Source organism: Chaetomium globosum, genomic scaffold, assembly GCF_000143365.1.
Source record: "Chaetomium globosum CBS 148.51 scaffold_3 genomic scaffold, whole genome shotgun sequence".
Classification (NCBI taxonomy): Eukaryota; Fungi; Ascomycota; class Sordariomycetes; order Sordariales; family Chaetomiaceae; genus Chaetomium; species Chaetomium globosum.
Genome location: NT_165978.1, coordinates 1121354 through 1144156, shown reverse-complemented (window position 1 = coordinate 1144156; position 22803 = coordinate 1121354). Strand labels below are relative to the sequence as shown.

At 58.3% G+C, this 22803-nt stretch overlaps 6 protein-coding genes across 6 annotated transcripts; 2 read left to right on the top strand and 4 right to left on the bottom strand.

The window, feature by feature from the left end:
- Window positions 1–140: 140 nt before the first annotated feature.
- CHGG_05655 (uncharacterized protein) lies at window positions 141–1337 on the bottom strand (the record flags this gene model as incomplete). The annotated part of the gene is made up of 1 exon (XM_001221749.1): window positions 141–1337. One exon carries the CDS (start codon window positions 1335–1337, stop codon window positions 141–143), a length of 1197 nt encoding a protein of 398 aa, XP_001221750.1.
- Window positions 1338–2481: 1144 nt separating this feature from the next.
- Window positions 2482–3754, top strand: CHGG_05654 (uncharacterized protein; the record flags this gene model as incomplete). The annotated part of the gene is made up of 2 exons (XM_001221748.1): window positions 2482–3079; window positions 3135–3754. The coding sequence occupies 2 exons, from the start codon at window positions 2482–2484 to the stop codon at window positions 3752–3754; spliced, it is 1218 nt and encodes a 405-aa protein (XP_001221749.1).
- Window positions 3755–4862: 1108 nt separating this feature from the next.
- On the bottom strand, window positions 4863–7924 carry CHGG_05653 (uncharacterized protein; the record flags this gene model as incomplete). Its single annotated transcript, XM_001221747.1, has 7 exons — window positions 4863–4925; window positions 5024–5512; window positions 5576–5908; window positions 5959–6766; window positions 7051–7094; window positions 7244–7548; window positions 7621–7924. The coding sequence occupies 7 exons, from the start codon at window positions 7922–7924 to the stop codon at window positions 4863–4865; spliced, it is 2346 nt and encodes a 781-aa protein (XP_001221748.1).
- Window positions 7925–9240: 1316 nt separating this feature from the next.
- Window positions 9241–13011, top strand: CHGG_05652 (uncharacterized protein; the record flags this gene model as incomplete). The annotated part of the gene is made up of 5 exons (XM_001221746.1): window positions 9241–9507; window positions 9775–10404; window positions 10460–11893; window positions 12149–12376; window positions 12571–13011. 5 exons carry the CDS (start codon window positions 9241–9243, stop codon window positions 13009–13011), a joined length of 3000 nt encoding a protein of 999 aa, XP_001221747.1.
- A 1104-nt stretch (window positions 13012–14115) lies between these two features.
- CHGG_05651 (uncharacterized protein) lies at window positions 14116–15732 on the bottom strand (the record flags this gene model as incomplete). The annotated part of the gene is made up of 3 exons (XM_001221745.1): window positions 14116–15009; window positions 15089–15310; window positions 15376–15732. 3 exons carry the CDS (start codon window positions 15730–15732, stop codon window positions 14116–14118), a joined length of 1473 nt encoding a protein of 490 aa, XP_001221746.1.
- Window positions 15733–16966: 1234 nt separating this feature from the next.
- Window positions 16967–21697, bottom strand: CHGG_05650 (uncharacterized protein; the record flags this gene model as incomplete). Its single annotated transcript, XM_001221744.1, has 7 exons — window positions 16967–18310; window positions 18378–19164; window positions 19245–20059; window positions 20124–20669; window positions 20915–21157; window positions 21215–21324; window positions 21445–21697. 7 exons carry the CDS (start codon window positions 21695–21697, stop codon window positions 16967–16969), a joined length of 4098 nt encoding a protein of 1365 aa, XP_001221745.1.
- Between the last annotated feature and the right edge of the window lie 1106 nt (window positions 21698–22803).

Here is a 22803-nt window from a genome sequence, read left to right as displayed (position 1 = left end):
GCGTCAGCACCCACATCCGAGGCGAATACCCTACCCGCCCAAGACGGCACGAAGCACCAGGTGCAGAGCACCCTCGCCAGCAAGGGCTTCTTCTAAGTCCCCCCTTCACGGAGGGTCGGCGGCTCTCATTATCTGTTGGTCTATTGTAACATGTTTTTAAACACAGCGGCATCATTTTCCTGAAATGACGCCGTGTCGGGTGATGGGCTCGAGAGACCGGATTGCCGCATATCATGGACAAGAGCCGGTAGTAAACTATCGGTGGACATCTCTAGCCTCACGCCCTGGCTACCCGTCTGGGCAGGGTCCAATCCCCCAAAAAAGAGATCCTCGCCCCTGACGCCACCGATATTGACAATACCGATGGGCATCCCCCTATCCTTGGCTCGCTTTGCCAGCCTCCAGGCCGAGTACGTCGCCATAGATGTGGCGAGGACCAAAAGCTTCCCGGCGCCATCGATGGCATCTTCAGCCGCTTCCTTCACGCTGCTGGCGATACTCTCGCCGAACATGACGACCGCTGGCTTTAGAATGCCAACATTGCTCGTCGGGCTCCAGGCGCCATCATTATCGACCTCGACCGTCCCCCTGGTCCCATCCGCCAACGGCGGCGGACTGCTCAAACACGTCGGACACGCAGGATACCGGAAGGTAGTGTACGGCGCCTCGGGCACCTCCACATCACCATCCGGATTCATCCTGATCCCCCGCCGCCGCTTCTCGTGCGGGTCCTCGGTCTCGAGCGCGCCCGTCGCGATGGCCTCCCGCAGGAACGCATCCCACACGGGATTCAGCCGCGCCAGCTCCGCCTGGAACCTGTCCCTCGGCAGCTCGTTCCGGCACGACGTGCACACGGCCGACCGCAGGTAGCCGTGCAGCTCGAGCGTCGGGATGTCCGGGTGCGCCCGCGGATGGAACGAGTCCACGTTCTGGGTGATGACGCTCGACAGGAGGCCCAGCTTGCCCAGGTCCCGCACCGCGTAGTGGCCCGCGTTGGGCGCCGCGTTGCGCAGCGTCGTCCAGCCGAGGAAGCTGCGCGCCCAGTAACGCTTGCGCGCCTCGTGGTTGGACAGGAACTCATGGTAGTAGATGGGGCGGTATGTCTTGTTGACCCGGTATGTGCCGTTGGTTCCGCGGTAGTCGGCCAATCCGCTGGCGACCGAGAGGCCCGCGCCGGTGAGGAGGACTGTGGAGCGCGGTAGGTCCCTCGGCGGCGGGGTGTGTAGAAATTCTTGCAGGGCTGCGATGGCACCGGGGAGGGAACGGGCTGTGGCGGGGATGATGCTGGGCGGAGGGAACAGCTCGGTGTAGGGGATGCGCATGAGCGGTTTCTTCATATTGTCTGGGTTATGGAGGGGTTTGGATAGACGGGGATTAAGTACCGATGTGGATGGGTGCCGCGTGGCTGATGGACCCTGCTCAAGGGATTAATTTGAGATGTGAAGCAGCTGCGTAATCGTCATGGTTCCGGAAGCGTGGCAGGGTGGGCTGCAAAGCTCAAGATCCACTTGGGTTCCTGGTGGCCAATGCTCACACCCCTGTCAGTGCATGTGAGGGCAGTCATTGTAAACCCGTACGAACAGTTACATGGGTACCTCAAGAACGCAAGACAGAAAAGACCTCCATAGACAGATGCCTGAGAAGCCTATCCGTCAAGGTCCCAAGTAAATAGGAAGGCATATCAAATAAAAGAAACCGAGTAAAGGCGATTGCTTTTGTCTTGTTTCCGTAGTAGAGGTCTAATTGGTACGACTATTTGGATGGACAGACTGTGTATTCTCGATCAGCAGATACATTTTCCACATCCCTGGATTCATCCGGGCGGTGGTGCGATGTCGGGTGCATGTGCCCACTACAAAACGTGCTAACTTGCCCCTTATAGCCAGTAACTGGCTGTCATGGCGATGGGAATGGACGGATATGGATGATTGCAAATCGGAGCCGCCCTTTCCAACCAAGCCGCCAATTCTTTTTTTCTTACACAAAGTACATAAAACTAACCACTTCGTACATACAAACGGCGCTGCGATATTAACGAACCCTGTCACCGGCATTTCCCAGCGCCACCTAACTTCAATTGACCCCCAATTGGCGCGCCGAGGTCTCTCATTTTCAGTCTACTAACTCCTTTTTCTTTTATTAATGCTTCCGCTTAATTGCGGGCGGTGCGCGGGCCCTGCGCTGGTGCAACTGCGTGCAACACCTGCCGCGTCACGGCTCCATCCAAGACGGGCACGGAGCCGTCAACCGCCATGCCCGGCATTTATTAGCCATCCCAGCAACCCCTCGGGGACACATCACCCACAACTCAAATCGATACGTATCTTCCAGACCTTTTCCCCCTCTCGAGCATTCACAAATCGTATGCGCCGTTCGTTACACCCGGACCCGACATTACCTTCAAGAACCACGACCGCAACCACAACCAACCCAATACATCGTCACCTCCCCAACAATAACACCAAAAACAACGTCACCATCATGGGCGCCGGCACGACCCAACAAACACGAGGCCACGCCGGCCACAGCCACGGCCACGGTCATGGCCACCACCACCACCACCACCACGACAACGTCTACCTCACCTCGACCAACAAAAACGACGCCGGCGTGCGCATCACGCGCATCGGCCTGTACTCGAACCTGGGGATGGCCATCGCCAAGGGCGCAGGCGGGTACGCCTTCAATTCGCAGTCCATGATCGCCGACGCGTGGCACTCGCTGACCGACCTGGCCTCGGACGTGCTCACCCTGGCCACCGTGTCGTGGAGCTTGCGTCCGCCCACCGAGGCCTTCCCGCAGGGGTTTGGGAAGGTTGAGAGTCTCGGGTCGCTGGGCGTGTCGAGCATGTTGCTGTTTGGCGGGCTGTTTATGTGTATGGGCAGTTGCGAGACGCTATATGCGCATTTCTTTTTGGATGCCGAGGCCGCGCGCGCGATGCTGGAGCATGGCCATGGCCATGGTCACTCGCATGGGCATCATCATGGGCATGGACATGGGCATGGTGGTGCGCCGAGTCTGCATGCGGCGTGGCTGGCTGCCGGGACGGTTGCTATCAAGGAGTGGTTGTATCATGCTAGTACGTGCCCCTCCCTTCTCCCGCAATCAACAACTAACCCCCCACCCCCCTCCAGCCATGAAAGTCGCACGCGACCGCAAATCCTCCGTCCTCGCCTCCAACGCCGTCCACCACCGCGTCGACTCCCTCACCGGCATCGTCGCTTTATGCGCCATCCTCGGCGCCAACCTCCTCAAAGACGCCACCTGGCTCGACCCCGTCGGCGGGCTGCTCATCTCGCTTCTCGTCATCCGCGCCGGGCTGGGGAACACGCTCTCGGCGCTCTACGAGCTCGCCGACCGCTCCATCGACGCCGACGTGCGCGAGGCGGTCTCCAAGCACGCCGGCCGGGCCCTCGCCGAGGACGTCGCCGACGACCGGGGCGCGCAGGTCGACCTGCGCGACGTCACCGGCGTCAAGTCCGGCCAGAACTACCTCGTCGATCTTGAGCTGGCCGTGCCCGCCGAGTGGACCGTCGAGCAGGTGCGCGTCGTCGAGGAGGTGGTGCGCGCCCGCGTGGGCGCCAAGGTCCGTGGCGTGCGCCGCGTGCGCGTGCGCTTTGTGCCCCGCTCCGTGCCCGTGCCCGTGGATAGGTTTGATGAGTTTATTCCGGGGGATGTCAGTCCCAGGAGTAGCCCCGAGCCGGAGGAGGAGGATGAGAATGGGGGTGGGAAGGAGGCGCGCAAGTCGCAGTGAGGCCGCGGCTGGCTTGGCTAGTTGGCCGTTTACTTGTGACGGGGTGGAATGGCGCACCGTCCGCCTGGCCTGTGGTTCTGATCAGGGTCATCACTCCGCACCGTCGACCTGGCGAATACCGGGACGCGGGATGGTGTAGCCAAGGCGATAGAGTTCCGATCCGATCTGACAGAGGCGGTGGAAAGCGAAGAGCGCGACTCCGAGGCATTGGCCTTCTTAGTCGAGGGGGAATTCATGCTCATACTGGGGGGGATTTGGTACCCCCGTGTACATTCATTCGTACATAAGAATAGGTGATGGTGGCGATACCCAGCCCCTGGTAGCCAGGGGGCCCAGGAATTGGCGCGATATGATCGCAAAAATGAAGGAAATATATTCTCAACAGGTCACCACAACTTCAAAATGTGCATAATCACATGGGATGAATGGATATGAGATCCTTTCCTGGGGAGGTAAACCAGTGGTAAGGACGAGGTGACCACGATGTTGGTCCGGTACTCTTCCTATATTGACCCATGGGACCAGGCTCGAGCAAACGATATATAAACGGAGAATCATGACCTAAACACACACGATACAAAAGGAGGTCCGTTCGACGTCTATCAACTAGCATCACTCGCTCTATCCTCCACATGAATCAAATCTCAAGGCATCGAAAAAGAACCAAACCCTGTTTGCTTACTTGCTTGCTTGCTTTCTGCTGTATATCCCGTCATCAATGCAAATGCAAATGCAACAACAAAACTAACATTAAACAATAACCACCACCCTCAGATGGGAATGCACCAACAACAGCAATAGCAACAGCTGTAACAGCCAATCCGACGCCCCACCCACCCTATCCTGAAGATAACACAAAAAAAAAAAAAAAAAAAAAACAGCCGTGTACGTATGCACCATGCAGGCCAGCTAACAACAAAAAGCACACAACAAGACCACACACCTAGCTCGCCAGCAACGCAGCAATTCTATATGATATGCAACCATCAAACAAACCTCCTCTCCAGAATGCCACCACCCCTCCATCCCCCTTCTCCCACAATTTCTTATCATACCCACCTCACCCACCATCACAGGGCTGGACTCAGGACAGACTCACATGCATCAATCACATGTGCCCCTCCTTCTCTTCCAGCTCCCGCATATACTTGACAAACGTCTTCTTGTGCGTCTACACCACCACGACGTTAGCACAGCACAACACACACAGCCCACATCCTACACCCATCACAGGGTAGTTAGAGCCAAGGAGCAGAAAAAAGAACTCACCATCCCCGCATAGCGCCCATCCCGCAACACACAGATATACCGCAACCCCAACTTGACAAAGCACTCATAGACCAGATCCATCGGTGACCTGATATCCAGCGCCACGGGGGCGGGGTCAATAAACGGCGTAAAATCGGTCGGATCCGGTAGGCCGTCATCCGAGTCATCGATGCTCGGCACGGGGGCCATGAGACACAGACTCGACGGCTCGTCGCGGAGGTTATCGAGGGCGTACTCGAGGTCGGGGGCGGGGATGAGGCCGACGAGGATGCCGTCGCGGACGATGGGCAGGCCGCCGTCCAGCTCGCCGGCCTTGTGTAGTAGCTCGAGCTTGGCGCGCAGGCTGAGGGCGGGCACGACGGGCGAGGTGGTGATGTCGATGATGCGCTCCTTACGGACGCGCGGGACGATGTCGGCGAGGTCCGAGGTGAAGATGGGCTTGTGCTTGTTGTTGAGGTAGGGGTATGAGTTCATCTCCGTGAGGAGATCCTGATAGAGGTGTTAGTTTGGGGTGAAGGGTGGGGTGGAGGGGAGGGGTGGGTCGGGTCTTACGTAGATGCTGAGCGGCTCGATAGCATCAGCGGTCCACTTGGCGACTAGAATGGCTAGGGAGAACGGCAAAACATAGTCCAGACTCCCGGTGAGCTCAAACAAGATAACCGCCAGGGTGACAGACAAGCGAGTGACACCGCACATCGTTGAGCCGGCAGCGATGAGGCCGTACACGCCAGGTTGGATGCAGGTGGCATTCGGCATCTTCGCGCAAGTACCCCAGACACCCCAATCAGGCGTGGCCATGACCACCCACTGAACAACGTGTCCGACGAGGCGGCCCATGAGACCGCCGACCACCATGGACGGCACGTAGATACCGGCTGGGAGTTTCTGCCAGCTGTCAGCTGCATGTCATCAGAACGGAAGGATATCAAACTCACAATCCCAAAAGTGATAATAGTCAGGAACCCCTTGATCAAGAACGCGGTGAGTAGGTTCAGTAGAATAGGCGGGATGTCACCAATCTCCTCCGGGCACAATCCTAGGTCCTCTAGGTTGTTATCCCGGTCGTCACACGGGGCGGCAAGGTTGTAAAGTAGCTTGGCGACGGGGAGCTTGGTCAAGGTATTCCAGTACCCAATCAACCCCGTGACCAGCGCAACCAGCACCACCTCGAGAAGGGGATACGCCTTGATGGCGGGGATCCGGCGGAAGGTCTTGGCCCAGTGTCGGGAAGCCTTGATGAACAGGGCACCAGCAGCGCCGCCAAAAACACCAACCAAGATGAAGCTGATAATCTCAAAGTACTCCCAATCGACGAGGTATCGCACTTGAAACATGACGATCTTCTGCGTCCCGTAGGGGTTCAGGAACTTGAGCGTTAATGCGGCGGTGATGCAGCAGAAGAAGGTGCGGAAGAGCGTCTTGGCCGGGAAGAAGTAGGCCACCTCCTCCAAGCCGAAGAGCACGCCGCCGAGCGGAGCGCCAAAGGCCACAGCGACACCTGCCGCCGCCGCCGCCGAGAGGACCTCACGCCTCTTAGCGTCGTTGCGGTCGTACTTGGTGAAGAGACGGCAGGCGATGTTGCCGACGCAGGTTGCGATGTGCACATAGGGGCCTTCCTTACCCAAGCTGAGCCCAGAGGCTACGCTAAGAATTAAACCAAGGGTTTTGATGATGAGCGTCTTGAGACCGAGGAAGCCGTGCAGCACGAAGCCGCTGAGAATGACACGAACTTCGGCGACACCACTGCCGGCCGCCGAGTAGTAAATCATTGGGCGGCTGCTCGGCCTTTCCTAGTGTCAGGCCGGGGGGTTAATTGCCGGCCTCCGTTCGCGCCGTCCTCGGGGGGAGGGGCAGGAGCCTCGGCGGCGAGGTTCTCATCCAGCGTGGTCAGCCGGTACGCCGAAGGAACAACCGTCTTGGTCGTGAGGCTGAGGAGACACGACAAGCTCGCCAGCGTGATGACGGCAATGATGTATACGCCGTACTCGGTCCACCTCTCGCCGACGGGGAACTCCTGAGAACCTCACTCCAGTCCCGCCAGTCCGTACAGGGACCGTGGAGGGCAGCATTTCTGTACCACGGTCAGTTTCAGTCCAGATTCACCCGTCCCAATCATGGCCAGCGAAGTCTCATACTTTCTCCATTCACCAACCACCCCCTTCACGCAGTATCCATCCTTTAAGATCAAACACGGTCGCCTCGCTCACGTTGACCACATACGCCAGGACGGCGACGATAAACTCGACGAGGGCGCTCAGCAGCCAGCCCCTGGGCGCCGTCGAACAGCACGTAGACGCGGCCCCAAAAGTCCTTGCGACTCCGCAGGGCCTTGACCCGATAAGCGTCGGCGATGCTGTCGTGGACCCAATCGGTCGACGTGAACTGGTCGTACCACACGCGGTCGTCGGGGTAGAGTGAGCCCTTGGAGTCGGCCATGGACGACTCCTGGCGGTCCGACAGGGCGTGCATTAGGCGCGTGCCCCACGAGTTAGCGCGGCTGTGGTGCCGGATACTCCTTACGCTATCTGCGAAGAGAAGGAGTGGGTGGTTAGCTGGTGGAGGGGAGGGGAGGGGGGTATGTGACTCGGTGCGCGTACCCGCATAACTCTGGTTCCTCGACAGGAGGGGCACCCTCGGCGAGCCATGGGCGCTGTGGATGCGGATGCGCGAAGGTCGTGCCGCGCCCAGGAGAGGCGACCGTTCGTCAATCGGTTCGTTTGTGGACGGCCTCCTGCTCATGTTGGGTCGGGGCCTGCGGACATTTGTCGGGGAACTAGGGAGCGAGAGGTATTGACCCTGTTGTTCGGTGCCAGTGCTGGAGTCGGCGCCGCTGCCGTCGTTGTTGCTGTTGCCGGCGGCGACGATGTCGGGGAGACGAACCCCGTATCGCCTACTTGCCATGCGGAAGGGCTATGGAGCGAAGTGAGGGGTGGCCTCGGTGGGATATGGATAGATCGAGGGTGTCTCGAGAAACGATGGTGATGTCGTCACTGTGTAACTCGGTTAGACCAACCTAAGCCTGGAAACAGTCGAGCCGAGTATGGTTCACTCACCTTCCTCTCAAATCGCGGGGATAAAGAATTTCGGGTATTCAGCATCGGACATTCGGCGATCGGGTGAGGCAGGCGGAGCCTCGGGTTTCGAGTTTGGTGGGATGGAAACAAAGGGACGAAGACAAAATCGAACCAAGAATCAAGCTACACACGCGGTAGAAACAGCCAACTGAACCTGTAGCTTTCCCGGTACGGATCAGAAAAGAAAACGCCCGCCGCAATGCAAAACGAATGCAGAACGGAAACAAAGAGCAGCCAGCAACAGTATTGCCGCGAGGCCTGTAGATGGCGGCCTGGACCGGGACTCGGGTGTTTGGTTTCGAGAGCGGAGAAAAAGGTGGCTCATGGGCCAGGATGGGCGGCGTGAGGGAGGCTCAGAGGCTTGTTTGGCTGGGGGCCAACCCCCCACGTGCACACTTTCAGTGTCTCACTTGGCGTCATGGAGCGCTGCGCCAGAAACAAAAGGGGAGCACAGGAGCCATCAGGTGCCCCTGCCGTTTTCCCATTAGTGGAATGCCGAGCTGCACTGTGCAGCATCGCCATGAAAAAGAGCGCATAGGATGGAAGAAATGGAAGAAATGTCTCGGGAGGGGAAGCTTGAAAGAAAAGACCCCCAACTCGGCATGTTCTCGGTCAACAACAATCGCCGGAAAATACAAAGCAAGCGAATGGTGAACTGCATGACACGCGCGGGATGCACAGGGATCCCTTACTGTGCGGTTATGTCATAGCACTGAGAGCAACCCAACAGCTCTCCCGTCTTTCGGGGTGCATTGGTCGGACTTTTTTTAGGCGCTGCAGCCACGCCCAGACAAAGGATCCAGGAACTGGGGAACCCGGAAGTGGCGCGTTGCAGTTACAATGGCCTGGGACCCGCAATTCTGTGGGTAACAGACCGACTCGGTCAAGTCGGGCTCTCGAGGTCAATCAACGGGCCGCTGCTTGGCAGTTACCAAAGTCCATTGCCAGCCAACCTTGAACATCGACAATTTAAGAACTTGGTGAATTTGGGACCATCAGCAACGGGAAGGAAAGACGTAAAACACGAAATCCGGGTCGCAGGAGTCTGAAAAACACACGGCATCGTCAATAAAAGGATCTAAATCAAACATGGAAATTTTAGGGATTTAAGGATTGAGGATTTCCGTCATCTTGACAGCAACAATGGAGAAAGAGAAGGAAAAGAGGGAGGAGGAAGAAAAGGAAAAAGGGAAGCGACGAGCTGTGCCGAAATTCGGATCCTTCAAACCGAATCTTACTCCCGAGTCCGCGCCCGAGTCCGCGCCCGAGACACGGCCTGCGTCAAAAGAGAGGAGGGCCCACAAAGACGGCCTCAGTGGAGCCGAAAAGGATAGGAGTGACCGCCGCCATCATGAACGTGATCGTGGTCGTGATGGTGACCGTCATGGGGAACAACGCCATTCCAGCCATGTGAGGGAACGGGAACGGGAAAGGAAACGGGATAGGCATGGGGATCGGTATCGGGACTGGGACCAGGATCGGGAGAGGATTCGAGCTCGGGATAGGGAAGGAACTCGGGGTGGGGAGAGGGAGAGGGAGAGAGAAAGGGAGAGAGAAATGGAGAGAGAAAGGGAGAGAGAAAGGGTCGGGGAGAAGGATGGGCGTCAGGAACGTGAGAGGGAGAAAAGGAGAAGAAGGAACGGCGATGGGGAGCACCACCGTGACCACCATGAACAGCTACCCCCACGGCCAGGCAGCCCCAGGGCGATGTCAAGTCGAAATAAAACCGAACGCGAAGGCCTTTCCACCCTGAACGACGATCTCTTCGTCATCGACAAGCGTGGTGACCTGCTCATCGTTCAGTTCGGGACCAACGACCGCTCTCAGATTCCAGTCTATTACCGCTTCGGCGCAGGCAAAGTCATAGGCTCACCGGGATTCCTCACCATCCACCGCGACGGCGCCCAAGAACAGTTCAGCATCAGAGGGCCCGGCGAAGGCAGCAGCAGCGGCTCCGCCTTTCGCGACAAGGCACTCGTAGCAGCAGCCTTCCGCGCCCGTTCCAAACGCATCCAAATCTCCGAGGCCAACGTCCCAACAACACCCGAAGACTTCATCCCTCTCGGCCCGTCCCGCAAGCGAAAACGCACCGACGACGACCCGAGCGACCAGCCATTACCCGATTACCGCTCCATCCACGGCGAGGCGCGCGCCAACGTCCACCTCGACTCCGACCTCGACTCCTCCGACTCCGAGTCCGACCTCAACCCCCACTCCCACTCCCGCTCCCACCCGTGCTCCCCCTCTCCCAAACCAACCCAATCCCAACCCACCCCGCTCACCCGCGCCGCTCACCTCTCCCGCCACGTCAAAACCACCCCGACCGACATCCCCGCCTGGCTCGAGCTCATCGCCCTCCAAGACATCCTCTTCACCCTCCAAACCCAACACACCCCCACCACCCACCACCATCACCGCGCGCACCCCCGAAGAGATGCGCGCCCTCGCCGAACTGAAACTAGCCCTGTACCAGGAAGCCCTACCGCACGCTGCTACCGCAGGCCCGGCGGAGCGTGAGCGTGAGCGGCTGGTGCTGGGCATGATGCGCGAGGCGGGGCGGGTGTGGGGGGAGGAGGCGCTCGCGAGGAAGTGGGAGGAGCTTGTTGCTGAGGAGAAAGGTGGGGTTGGGTTTGGGTTGTGGAGGGCGCGGTTGGACTTTGAGATGGGCAGGGCGGCGGGGTTTGGGGTGGAGAGGGTGAGGGAGGAGATTGTGGGGAGGTTGGCGGGGTTGGGGGGGAGGCTTGCCGACTATGGGAGAGGTGGGGAGGGAGGAGAGGAACAGCTGTGTGGGCAGGCGGTGTACGTGTTTTTGCGGCTGACGCGGTTCTTCCATGATGCTGGGTTTGTGGAGCTGGCGGTTGCGGCATGGCAGGCGATGTTGGAGATGGTGTTCTGTCGGCCGCGGGGTGATTTTGCGACTGCTGAAGTGGCGATGGCGTCGTTTGCTGGGTTCTGGGAGAGCGAGGTGGCGCGGATAGGGGAGGAGGGCGCCAGAGGCTGGAGGCACTTCGTTGAGACGGGCGAGGACATGGCTGATCCGCCTGAGCCGAGGGCGGATGGGCCCAGCGAGGTGCCCAGGATGACAGACCCCTTTGAGGCTTGGGCTGCTGCGGAACAGCAGGCGGCAGGAAAGGCACGCATGCCTGCGAGGACGCTTGACGAGGGGATGGATGATGACCCATTTAGGGTTATCATGTTTTCGGATATCAAGGATCTGCTGATCTGGATTCCGTCGGCGCTGCTCTCGCGAGTGAAGCCCCTATTAGCCGACGCATTTCTCGTCTTCTGTGGACTTCCGCCGGCAGGGCTGTCAGGAGGGGAGTTTACGACTATGCTAGATGACCCGTTTGTTTCAAGCAGGGGTCAAGGTCTCGATCTCGGCTTGAGCAGAAAAGACACTGGGGCGACGCAAGATCTTTCGAGGCGGACGCCCGAGTTTAAACAGGAAGGAGGCAGCATGGTGATATCACCCGACGTCCTCTTCTCGAGAGATCCGTGGTCCCGGTATCTTAACAAGTGGTCAGATACCCATCAGCCGGGGGATAGACAAGTGGATATCTCATGGGTACTCTCTACACTGGAACGCTTGGTTAAAGATTGCGGTGTGGAGGCGCTAGCAGAGTATTACTTAGCGATGGAGTGGCTGAATGAGCCAACGAAAGCGAGAAAAGTCGCAAAGGGGCTTTTGAAACAGTACAGCTCCAATATTAAGCTGTACAATGCCTATGCTCTGGTCGAGTCGGCGAACGGCAACGCCGAAGTTTCTCATAAAGTCCTATCATCGGCCACTGGACTGGTGAGCCAACCCACCCCCCCCCCCCATACCCCTAGCCGGATACTAACATGGTTACCGCCCTCTGCCGCTGACAACCCACTTCTATGGAATACCTGGGCCTGGATTCCCCTCGGGTCCCGCCAAAATAGCCTGGCTCTTACCCGTCTAATCTCCTCGGTGGAAAAGGGGTTCCCGGGCTCCATCCCGGCCCCCCTCCTGCTTCTCAAGACCCGGAGCCATTTCTCCCGCCCCCCGGACTACTCACTCTCCTCTCAGCAGCTAAAAAACACAACGCAATATGCCGAAAGCCTGATGCTCCTCGAATACCTAACTTCCGAAGCCCGCGGTGAGCCTGCATACCAGGCCCCAGGGAACCTGAAGGGCAGTCTCTCCGCCATCCAGAACTTCTCCCCCGAGCTTGAAGCCCAGACCTCCAAAATCTCTCCACCACGAACGCCTCCTCCAAACCACCGCCCGCCTCCTCTACCACCACGCCACCCACGGGTATGTCCCCCCTACCCCCCCTCCCACCCCCAACCAATCCCATTACATTACCTAGGAATCAAACACACACACTCACCCCCCACCCCCACAACCACAGCCCGCACCACCCGCACACCCTGCTCACCCACCTCCAACACTCCACCCACCTCTTCCCGCACAACACCCTCTTCCTCGCCCTCTCCGCCTGGTGCCAGCCCCCGCTCCGCATCACCGACCCCGTGCGCACCACCCTGCACACCCTCTCCCTCACGCCGCCCCACGCCCGCCTCGGCACCCGCCGCTTCGCCCTGCACCACGCGGCGCGGGCGGGCGCGGGGACGGTGCATGCTGTGCGGGCGGAGTTTGAGGCCGCGTTGGGAGTGGGGGAGGGAGGTTTGGGTGGTGGTGGTGGGGGGTGTGCGGAGTTGTGGGTGCGGTACGTGCGGTTTTGTTGTGGGGAGAGGGAGTTGAGGGGGGTGGTGAAGGGGGTGTTTTATCGGGCGGTTGGGGCGTGTCCTGGGGTGAAGGAGGTTTATTTGGAGGGGTTGAGGGCGCCGGTGTTGAGGGAGGTGTTGGGGGAGGTGGAGGTTAGGGCGGTGAGGGAGGCGATGGTGGATAGGGGGTTGAGGGTGCATGTGGATTTTTGGGGGAGGTGAGTGAGTGAGTTGCTGGGGTGGGAGGGTGTATTCCGTATTCCGTACTTATTAGCTAGCGAGCGAGGCTGCGTGATTTATGCTAGCCGGTGTAAAATCTGAGACGAAACCAAACCAAAAAGGCGTGCTTATCCATATGTGGTCTGTATAGCTCCTTAAAGCCTGCCTAGTGACACCTTTTTAGTGTCACAGCTCATGACAAAAAGTCGAGTGTTCTCATGCCGTGATTTGACCTCAAGGCAAGCAAGTCTCTCAGGACGAGACGACGAGAAGGAGACCGTGTGGCCCCTTACTTGAAAATATACCAATCACTTAGCCACGGAAAGGGGTATAAGTTGGACGGAACGTCCATAGTTTGGTTCACGGAAATAATGTGCAGCATCTAAAGATATTGTAGAGAAAATGGCCGTATCATTTTGAAGTGAAGACGGGAGCGACGCTAGTATAAAGAAGTGTGGCCACCGCGGATTCGGAGGGGGGATCTACGTTCTACAGATACGCCGAACCGCATTCGCCAGGCCAACGGACTATCTGTGCGCCATGGACAGCCACAACGAGAAGGCTGGCTCAAATATCCGCTACATATCCGAGAGATAACTAGAATAACTAGAAAGGTGGGTGGCCATGACTAGGTATTTGGGCGAGAGACTGGCTGATGAAACCAGGGGAACATGTCTTGCAAAAGTCTAGTAAGATTAGATCTCTATATAGACAGACAAACAGACAAACATACGTAACAAAACCCACAAGCGGTGTGCCGTCCGCAGACCTCCAACGCCATCAATGACCGTAAACACACAACCTCCCAGCGCAAACTGTCCCAGAGCAGCCCACCCCAACCATACCCACGGCATCCAGTACAGTGTAGCACCGATGCCCACTAAGCAAACTCAGAGCCGTCCTCCTCCAACATAAAGTGTGGCTTGGATACCTCTCCCATCCCCACCTAGGTAGGCAGATCAGACCCTCACTAGGTGGCCTCAACCCCCATCCACCCAGGTATCTCATCCACCCAATTATCCCACATCTCACATCTCAGTCCCCTCCCAACCCCCGCCCCTCCCCCTCTCCCCTCGCCCTAACCGCCCAATCCCTAGTCCGAAGCTTCTAGCTCCTCGCCAGGCTGAGCAATCCACTGGCCGCCCCACCCCTCCCTTCCTCATCCTCATCCCCACCCTCACCCCCTTCCCTGGCATTCCTATCCCTGACATTGCCCCTGGTGGCATCACCAACAAGGCTCACCCGCCTCTCAAACGACATTGACGACGACGAGCCCGAGCCCGAGCCCGTCACACCAACGGCGGTCTGCGGCCGCGGCGGTATGGCGCTGTGTTCGGTGCTGCCGTGCATGTACCCCCTTGCGTCGTGCCGTGTGCCGAGGCCTTCGGATTGGCGGCGTTGGTGGGTGTGGGTGTGAGTGTGGTTGTTGTTGTTGTTGTTGTAGCGGGGGAGTTGGGGTTGGTGTGGGTGTTGCTGGTTGTGGTGGCGGTTGTGGTGCTGGTGGTTGTAGTGCTGGGGTTGTTGTTGTTGTCGCCGCTCGTCCCGGGCAATCGCCAGCCGCGCCTCTTCGAGCAGCACGCACCTTGACGGCGGGGCTTCGCGTACAACGTCACTGTCGAAGCTCACGCTGACGCTGCTGCTTGCCCGCCGGAGCGGTGCGCCGGGCAGGGGCCGCCTGCTACCCCCCTTACCCGGGGTACTGGTGGTGGATGTGAACGAGGCATTCGCTGGAAGTGTGAAGGACGTGGACGTGGACGTGGACGTGGACGTGGACGTGGACGTGGACGTGGACGTGGACGTGGACGTGGATGTTGAGCTGCGGCTGCGGCCTTGGTTCTGGCTTTGGGTTTGGCTCTGGTCCTGGCTCGGGCTGGGAAGGGATGTGGACGAGAATGAGGCCGTGGCGTGTTGGGCTTCTAACCTGTCTAGCGGCACGTCTGTCTGGCCGGTGCGGACTTTGTAGCTTGCTAGACCGAGGCGGAGGCGGATGATCTCTGCTTTCTGTTGGAGAGGGTCCTTGTTAGTGCCATGATGCTTCGATGCAATGGAGAGACCAGACATGGGTGCGGGGCAACCATACCTCTCTCGCCTGCTCGCGGGTTAACCTCCGCATAGTCCGCGGGGCCGGCCACGGTGCCACAGCGGGGACCGGTGCAGGTGCTGTGGCATCCGGTTCGGTAAGGATGGTAACCTGTGAGTTGTCTATTGCCGAGTTGTCAAACACTGAGGGCGTGGCCGGAGAAGCGGAGCGCTGTCGGACCGTGCCAGAGGTTCTGGTGGTCCATGATGAGGAAGGCGGGGACTGTACAAGATGTGTTAGTGCCAGAACGGTGAGACATGCAACTCAATCACTGAGCAAATGCGTACCTCTGGTCGACCGCCCAGTGCATCCTCTCTCGCATCCTCAAGACAGGCCCTCTTCGCAGCCGGCTCACTATCCCGCGCTACCGACTCCAACGGGGGAGTACTAGTAAAAGTGGGGGTAGGAGAGCGACGTTTCCTGGACTCGGTGCCCATCTCCTTCTCTGGGGTACCCGACACCGTCACCGCGGGGAAGGCTTGCCGCGGTGTGACCGACTTTGCCTTGATCGGGCTCCTTTGCTGCTGCTGTGTCGACGACGAGAACAGCTTGCCGTCGTGCCTCCTCGCCGCCTTGCTGGGCGAGCACGCGTTGGGGTCAAGTGCCCCGAGGGCGCGACGCTTGACGGGTGATGCTGCGTTCATATTTGGTTGGTGATTTGGAGGCTCCGTCTCCTGTAGGTATCTCCAGGAATTTGTTCGCGGTTGTACTCTACGTAAGGTAGTGTAGTAATAGTAGGGGTATATGCAAGCAGACGGTCAGACGCACGACCACCAATGATTAACTAGTTAACTGGTCAAGAAACCCTGGAATGAGAGTGAGGGAGAAAGAGAGAGAATGCGTGCATGTGTCGCAGAAGAAGTGTTAAAGACAGTCCCCGTCCCCGTCCCGCGGTTATTCAACGCGTCGACAAGGCCCTGGAAGTGGTGGGACACGAAAAAAGAATCCACAACCCTGGAGCGCGGCAGGTTCGCCATCTGAAATAAGGTACCTTCTGGTGGAGCCCACACCCCCAATACGGTCATTTGTAAATAGGCCTTGGACGCGTTTGCAACGGCCAACCCTCGAGTTGTGGCCGACATTCAAGGGTTAGACCCACCCGAGATCTCAGTTAGCGGGCGTGGCCGGCCAGGGTCCTGGTCTGATGGAGATCTCTGGCACGCTAAGATACAGGGGTCAACGCGCCGCGCTTCAGGGGCCCCAGCTGCTTTCGAGCGCGGGGGGCTGGGACCAGGAAACGCGATTTGCGTGTAAATTGGAGGGGTTCATCTCATTAACTTTTAAAGACGATAATCTGTAGATACACCCGTCTTCTCGATTTATCATGGAATGGGGGCAAATTGCCGCCCTGCGTTGCCATTGATCCCCAAATAAGGTACCCGACTGACTGATCGAACCCTCCCCTCCCCCCTATATGGATGGAATAAAAACATCAAACGCAGTAGCCATGCACAAACCGTCCCCAAAACACCGTCGTTGACAATGTACATGAATGGGTATCACCACTCTGCTCTGCCTGCTTGTGTCCCCGAAAGATATGCCCTAAGCCAGACCAGAAACTCCTCCAGAGTCCACGAGTGACCCAGTCCGGAGCCAACCCCAAGACATTGGAAACCCCGAGTAAAAAATAAACGAGACATAAAACAACCCAGAAAAAAAACATGACAAAAATACAGGCCTGCCCTAATGCCCGGGGCGGCCACACCCAAGGATAGTCGATGAAATCAATGAGTAACGCCAACCCTCCTTTTCCATTGATTAACCCCCCGCTCCATCCCAATGCATTGTTCCAACCGCGAATGCGCCTCCCTCCAGCTCCTTCGTCGGCGAGCCACCTTCTCTTTCTCATCTCCCATACATCCCTTCTAGTCCCATCGCTTAATTCATGTCGGTCGCATACAGGTCCTGGTTGACTCGGAACGGCTTCGAAAAGTCGGTTTGCATGTCCTCCATCGGAAACATCATCGACTCGTTTGTATATAGGTTCATGTCGGGCGAGGCCCAGTTATCCATGCCGAAGTGGTCCACACCGTAGACAATCTCGTTGTCGAGCGACTGCAGGTGCAGGTCGATGTTGATCATCGCGCCTTCGGTAATGTCGCTATTCTCTTCCGACGGCCCGCTGTACTTGCTCGAGGGCGTGTCGTTGGGCGTGAGCGATCGATACATGCTAAAGTCTGTCACGAACGTCCCATTGACCGTATCCAACTGGGGGCCAAGGCCCGCGAAGAGGTGTTGTGGGTCAACCGTCGAGTTCGTCCACGGGTCGTCGGCTGGTATCTGGGGGGTTCCAGCCCCTTGTTTGGCCGTCGCGTTCCTGCCAGGAGTGCCGACGGTTTCGCCCGCCTTGGCCCCTGCGGCGCTGCCCTGTCGCTGCATGGATCCGCCTCGGGACATCGGTGGTGCTCCCGGCTTTTGACCCTGCTTCGAGGGGTTGAGGCTCATCGGCGCCGCCGCCGGGGTCGAGACAGCCGAGACACCCGGGCCGCTCGATTTCGGCACCACCTTGGGGTTGCCCTGGGGATCCAGTCCGAAGGCGGCAGCCATGTGCTCCCGCACAAAGGCTTGCGGATTCTCATATGGCCTGATATGTTCCTCCTGGAGATGCATATTGCGCGCTTCCTCGGTCGAAAACCCCACCGAATTCATCTCGCAGTCAGGCTCCGGACAAGTCAGTTTGGGCGGCTCCGGCTTCCTAACAGCCACGGGGGACGGAACGTTAACCTGGGGCGATGCTGAGCTGGGCGTGTGTTGCTGGACCACCGGCGGTGAGGCATGGGCCGCTGCCGTCTTAGCCTTCTTGCGGGCAGGCATGACCAAGTCGTTCCGCGTAACACGCTGCTCGCCATAGTATTCTGGGTTTCCAGCGCCCGCAGGCGACTTCTGGGCGCCAAATTGGAACGGCGGCTGCGACGTCGTTGGTGCCGCTGGAGCCTGCGCCGTCTTGCCGGCCGTCCGGTTCTGCGCCTGCTTGAGAGCCTGGGTCTGTTTCTCCAAGTTCGCAGCGCTCAAGGGCGACGGCTGCGGCGGGACTTGGGTTGCCGCTTGGGCGCCGCCGCCCGCTGCTTCTTGGGCCGCCGATCTCTTAAACACCTCCATATCCTGCAGCATGCTGTCCATCATGGAGATATACGGATCCAACTCCTCCTTAGTTATGGTTAACGAATCCGATAGCTGGGACATGCGATCCGTGTCGGCGAACTGTTTGGCCACCTTGGAGCGCTAGAGTAGCTGTTAGCAAAACTATCAAGCCCGGTAGCCACCTGGGGGGGTTAAGAGAAGCACGTACAATCTTAAAGTACATTCTAGCCCGTGAGTCGTCTTTGGTTTGATGGTACCACCTTGCGATCCCGACTCGGATCTGTTTGAGCTTCTCAGAGGCCTGGACAATCTTGGCGCGAGTCTCATTGAGTGCTGCTGGTGACATTGCTATCCCAGCGCCTTGCTGTTGCGCTTCCTGAAGCCCTAGTTCATCGAGCGCCAGCCGGTGGCCCTCGAGAGCAAGGTTTTTCAAGCGGGCAACAGTCTCAGGCGGCGCCGGCGGCACTTGACGAATCCGCATCGCAATCGCTCTTTGTTGCTCTGGCGTGAGCTTTGCCAACTGCTCCGGGTTTATTCTTGCAAGTTGCTCTGGCGGAAGCTTCATAAGTTGCTCCAACGTCGGCTTTGAGCCCGAGGGAACAGGCCGAGCGTCCGGTTGGGGAGCGGGTCGCTGTGCAGCACCGCTCGACTGGCCCGACACGTCTTCCACGTCATCCTGATGTGGCCGCTTCAAATTCTTCCCTGCCGTTGAAGGTGACGGGTTCGGGGGCGGCGGTCGTGCAGCTTTCGCAGCAGCGGGCGGCGCGTCCGCTGCCGGAGTGGTCACAGGCTTCGGCTGGGCAGCCTGGTGCTGGACTCCCATCAGTGGGCTCGGCTTCGGCGGCGCGGTGACGCCACCCTGTTGGCTCGCTGGAGATTGAGACACCGGGATGCCTGGTTTCTGGGGCCCGCCAGGGAGGCTCATGTTGCCCCGTTGCTGAGCTTGGTTGTACTGGTCCCAAGCTCTCCTAGCCATGAGATCCCGCTTGAATTTTCTAACAAAATCCGCCACAGCCTCATCTGACATATTTTGAAACTGGGGGTTCCTCCGTGCGCTTTCGATGTCTGACGAGACACCTGCGAAATGTTAGGCGGGTATGAAAATCCCGGAGGCAATGCCTGCGGCTGGGAGCTGCGTTGCTGAAGAACAGGGCCATTCGAGCCCTGTGGAGTTCCTGTCGGCGCCGCCTGCGGTCTCCTATCCCATGTCTGCTTAAACTGGCTTATTTGTAGCTGATTCAGCCGAGTTATCAGTGGTTGGGGGGCGACGTTGGGGTTGGCATGAAGGAACTGTCGAAGTTGGGCCCATCGCCGCGTCTCGGCCGGTACCATGGTGCGAAATTGTGCCAGGATCTGAGGAGGCACATCCATGTTGTTCATTGCTGCTCGGCCCTGCGGGGATTGAGCGTAGGCGAAAAATTGCTGGTCCCCGTTTGCAGGTAGTTGCTTATGTTGTTGCATCGCTGCGGGCTGACCCATCGACTGCATCGCGCCGTTGCCTTTCTGGTTCGGGTCGAGAACGGCGGCCTGGTTCGGGCCGCCCATCGCATTAGGTTGGGAGGCCCCTGGAATGCCGGACAATAAGCCCGGCTTGGGGCCTTGGAAGCCGTTGTTGGCCGCGCGGTCTTGCTGCAATTTGGCATAAAAGTTCCTCATGGCGTCGTTGGTGTTGAGGTTTGGCCCCATCCCAACAGCCATAGCCGGGTCGTTCATGTTTCCTTGCAGCGATACCGGCCGCGGGTTGTTCTGATGGTTGAACTGCGGGTTGAGAGTGGCCGCCATGGGCTGGTTTCCCTGGTTAACGGCGTGTTGCACGTTGCCTTGGCCCATATTCAAAGGCTGCTGTCTCATGGGCGCGGTGAGCGTATTCATCGCCGGACTTTGGGAAGCCTGGGCGGGGGTGGTTTGGCGTCGGCATTGCCCCTGCTTGGCCAGGCATAGGCCGGCCGCCGACCACCCGCACTCCCATCGGACCCTGGACTTGGGCAGCCGTAGGGTCCACATTCGGCTGCATGCCGAACGGTTGCCCTTGCGGCACTCGCGGTGTCTGATTCGGCCCCTGCTGGTTGCCCGCCGTGGGCATGCCAGCCATTGCACCCTGCGTGACGCCGCGGCCCGCAGCGGTACTGGCGGGAACCACCGTTTGCCCGGCTAGCTGCGCACGTACGCCCATCTGGTGCTCGTTGCGGATATCGTCCATGTTTGGGGCGAAGGTTTGGCCATCAGGCATTACCGACTGTCGGCCCAAATTCATGAGGGCGGGGTTCATCTGGCCCTGGTGCGTTGACGGAGGCATCGCGTTGGTCGGCATCCCTGGCCGCTGTTGTTGCTGCGGGTGTTGTTGTTGTTGCTGCTGCTGCTGTTGCTGTTGCAGTAAATTTCTCTGAGCGGAGGCGCGCAGTTGTGTAAGGGCGCTATTCTGGTAGAAGGTAAAAACAGGGTCTTTGCCTTGGGTAGCGTATTCTTGCAATTGATTCGCCGTCATCCTCTGTTGTAGGATCTGTCGGATATGGTTTTTTTGCGTCTCGTCGGCTGCGCTCATCATCTTCGCAGCTACGTTATTGACCTTCATTTTGTCCGCCTGGTTTAATTGCGCAAGGGGATCGACTTGGAATAGGTTCGGTTGCCGCGCCTGGTGCCATCTGTTGCAACTGGTATTGGCGTTGATCCGGCCGGGTCTGGAGGATGCCTGCGGTCGGCATTCCTATGCCTAACGGCTGAGGCTGCTGGGAGCATCACAGGGACCTGCATCGGGTTCTGCATCGGCTGGAATCCATGCTGGGGTTGGCCCAAGCCTCTTGCCGCCATCTGGTTCATCATCATCTGCTGTTGCTGCTGCTGTTGTTGTTGCCGCTGTTGTTGCGCAGCCTGCAATTGAGCTTGCCTCACAGCATCGCTGTTCACGTGGTTTTGAAGATCTGGTGCGTGTCCCTGTCGCCGTTTGACCATCTCCCCTATCCTCGCTGCCATAGCGTGCTCGTACGATTGCTACGTCCGTGTCAGATCGAATTGCTCCTGGTTTGAACATAATGGAGAAGCGCGCACCTTGTCCGGCGACTGTAAGTACAACTTCTTCTCGAAATCCATTGCCGTCATGCAGATCTTCTGCCACTCGTTGTTAGGAAAGGCTAAGATGGAATTGGACACCCTAAGAACTATTAGCGGGTCTCCAAGGCTTCATCATGAGTGCCACAAGCCGAGGTCAAACACAACAGCAATCGGAGCGGGGTTCGACTTGAAATAGGGGGGGAAGGGGGATGGCCCGTACAGGTTACTAGTTTTCGCGAAACGATCCCCGATGTTAACTTGAGATTGCCACGAATTGGCAGCCGCGAGCCCCATGCTCTGCATCAGGTTGTTGTAGATTAGAGTCTGAAATTGTTTGTTTTGCGTCTGTGGTTGTTGTTGCTGTTGATGCTGTTGCTGTTGTTGTTGCTGGTGCTGTTGCTGGGCTTGTTGTTGCTGCGCCTGCTGTTGCAACATCATCATTTGACCGTTCATGGCCATCTGCGGTATATTGCCGGCCATGGCCGCGGAATCGTGGTGATAAAGCGTATGGCAGCGTGGAGCTGCAACTCAGCACAACCGCGGCGCCTCGAGGCGGGCCGAGTGACCAACTGGGTCAGGCCAGTCAAGGGCTCGCGAGCGAAGTACAATAACCCGTTGCGGGAGATGGCTCGATTGAATCGTTCACAGGTGAAGGTCCGAAACGAAGGGGCTGAGGAGTCGTCTGCGCAGCGATCGCATCTGTTTCGACGGCGAAATCTCTGGGAAAGCAAGGGGTTGAGGCGGGTATAGAAAAGAAGAAAGTCGGTCGGTCGGGTTCCGGAGTGTGGCAGCGAACCAGTCGGTGGATGATGGGTGACGGGGGTCGCACTGGCAACCGAAAAGCATAAAACCAAAAGGTGACTCGGCGGAAAGGCGGGTTGAGAAAAGTAGGTAATTAAGACGAGGTGTGAGAGCACACCACGGAGGGCGGATGGTGGTTGTAAAGAAAAAGGGACAAGGTGAAGCAAAGCTTGGGGTGCGAGTTTGCGGGTACCTGGGCGGCGTGAAGTGGGAGGGAAACGATGGAAGCGGAATGGGGAAGAGAACGACGGGACCTGGCGCGAGGATGTGGGCTGCAATCGCCAAGCCTGCCTGCTGGGCGGTTAAGTGGGTCCACGCCCAAGAGCCAAGACCAAAAATGGCGGCCAAGACTAAACCTTGTCTGTCGCAGCCGGAAGCAGAAGTGAAACTGTGAACGACAGTGCTGGATTAGGGATTGGGGAGGGCAGTTTGTGTGAGCAAATGGTGTTTTTGCCCTCGCACACAGCAGCATCTAGGGGCGGCGGATTATATAGGATATCGGTGTTCATGGGAAACCTGGCTGACGTATTCTCGAATCTCGATGCAGCGGGGACATACATAGGTAGGTAGGTTTAGGTTCTGTCCTCTGTCCATGCAATCACGCCTCTGGCACGGGGCGGGAATGCCTAGGCCTGGTGCCACTCCATAGAAGAGCCCGAAGTGAGTTAGTATTACGCACATACATACTGATCTCAGGAAGCAGCTAGAATTTGAATCGGGTCAGTGATGCTTCAGCATGTTCTACAAAGCAAATCGACGAGACAAGTATGGGCGGGGAGAGAAAA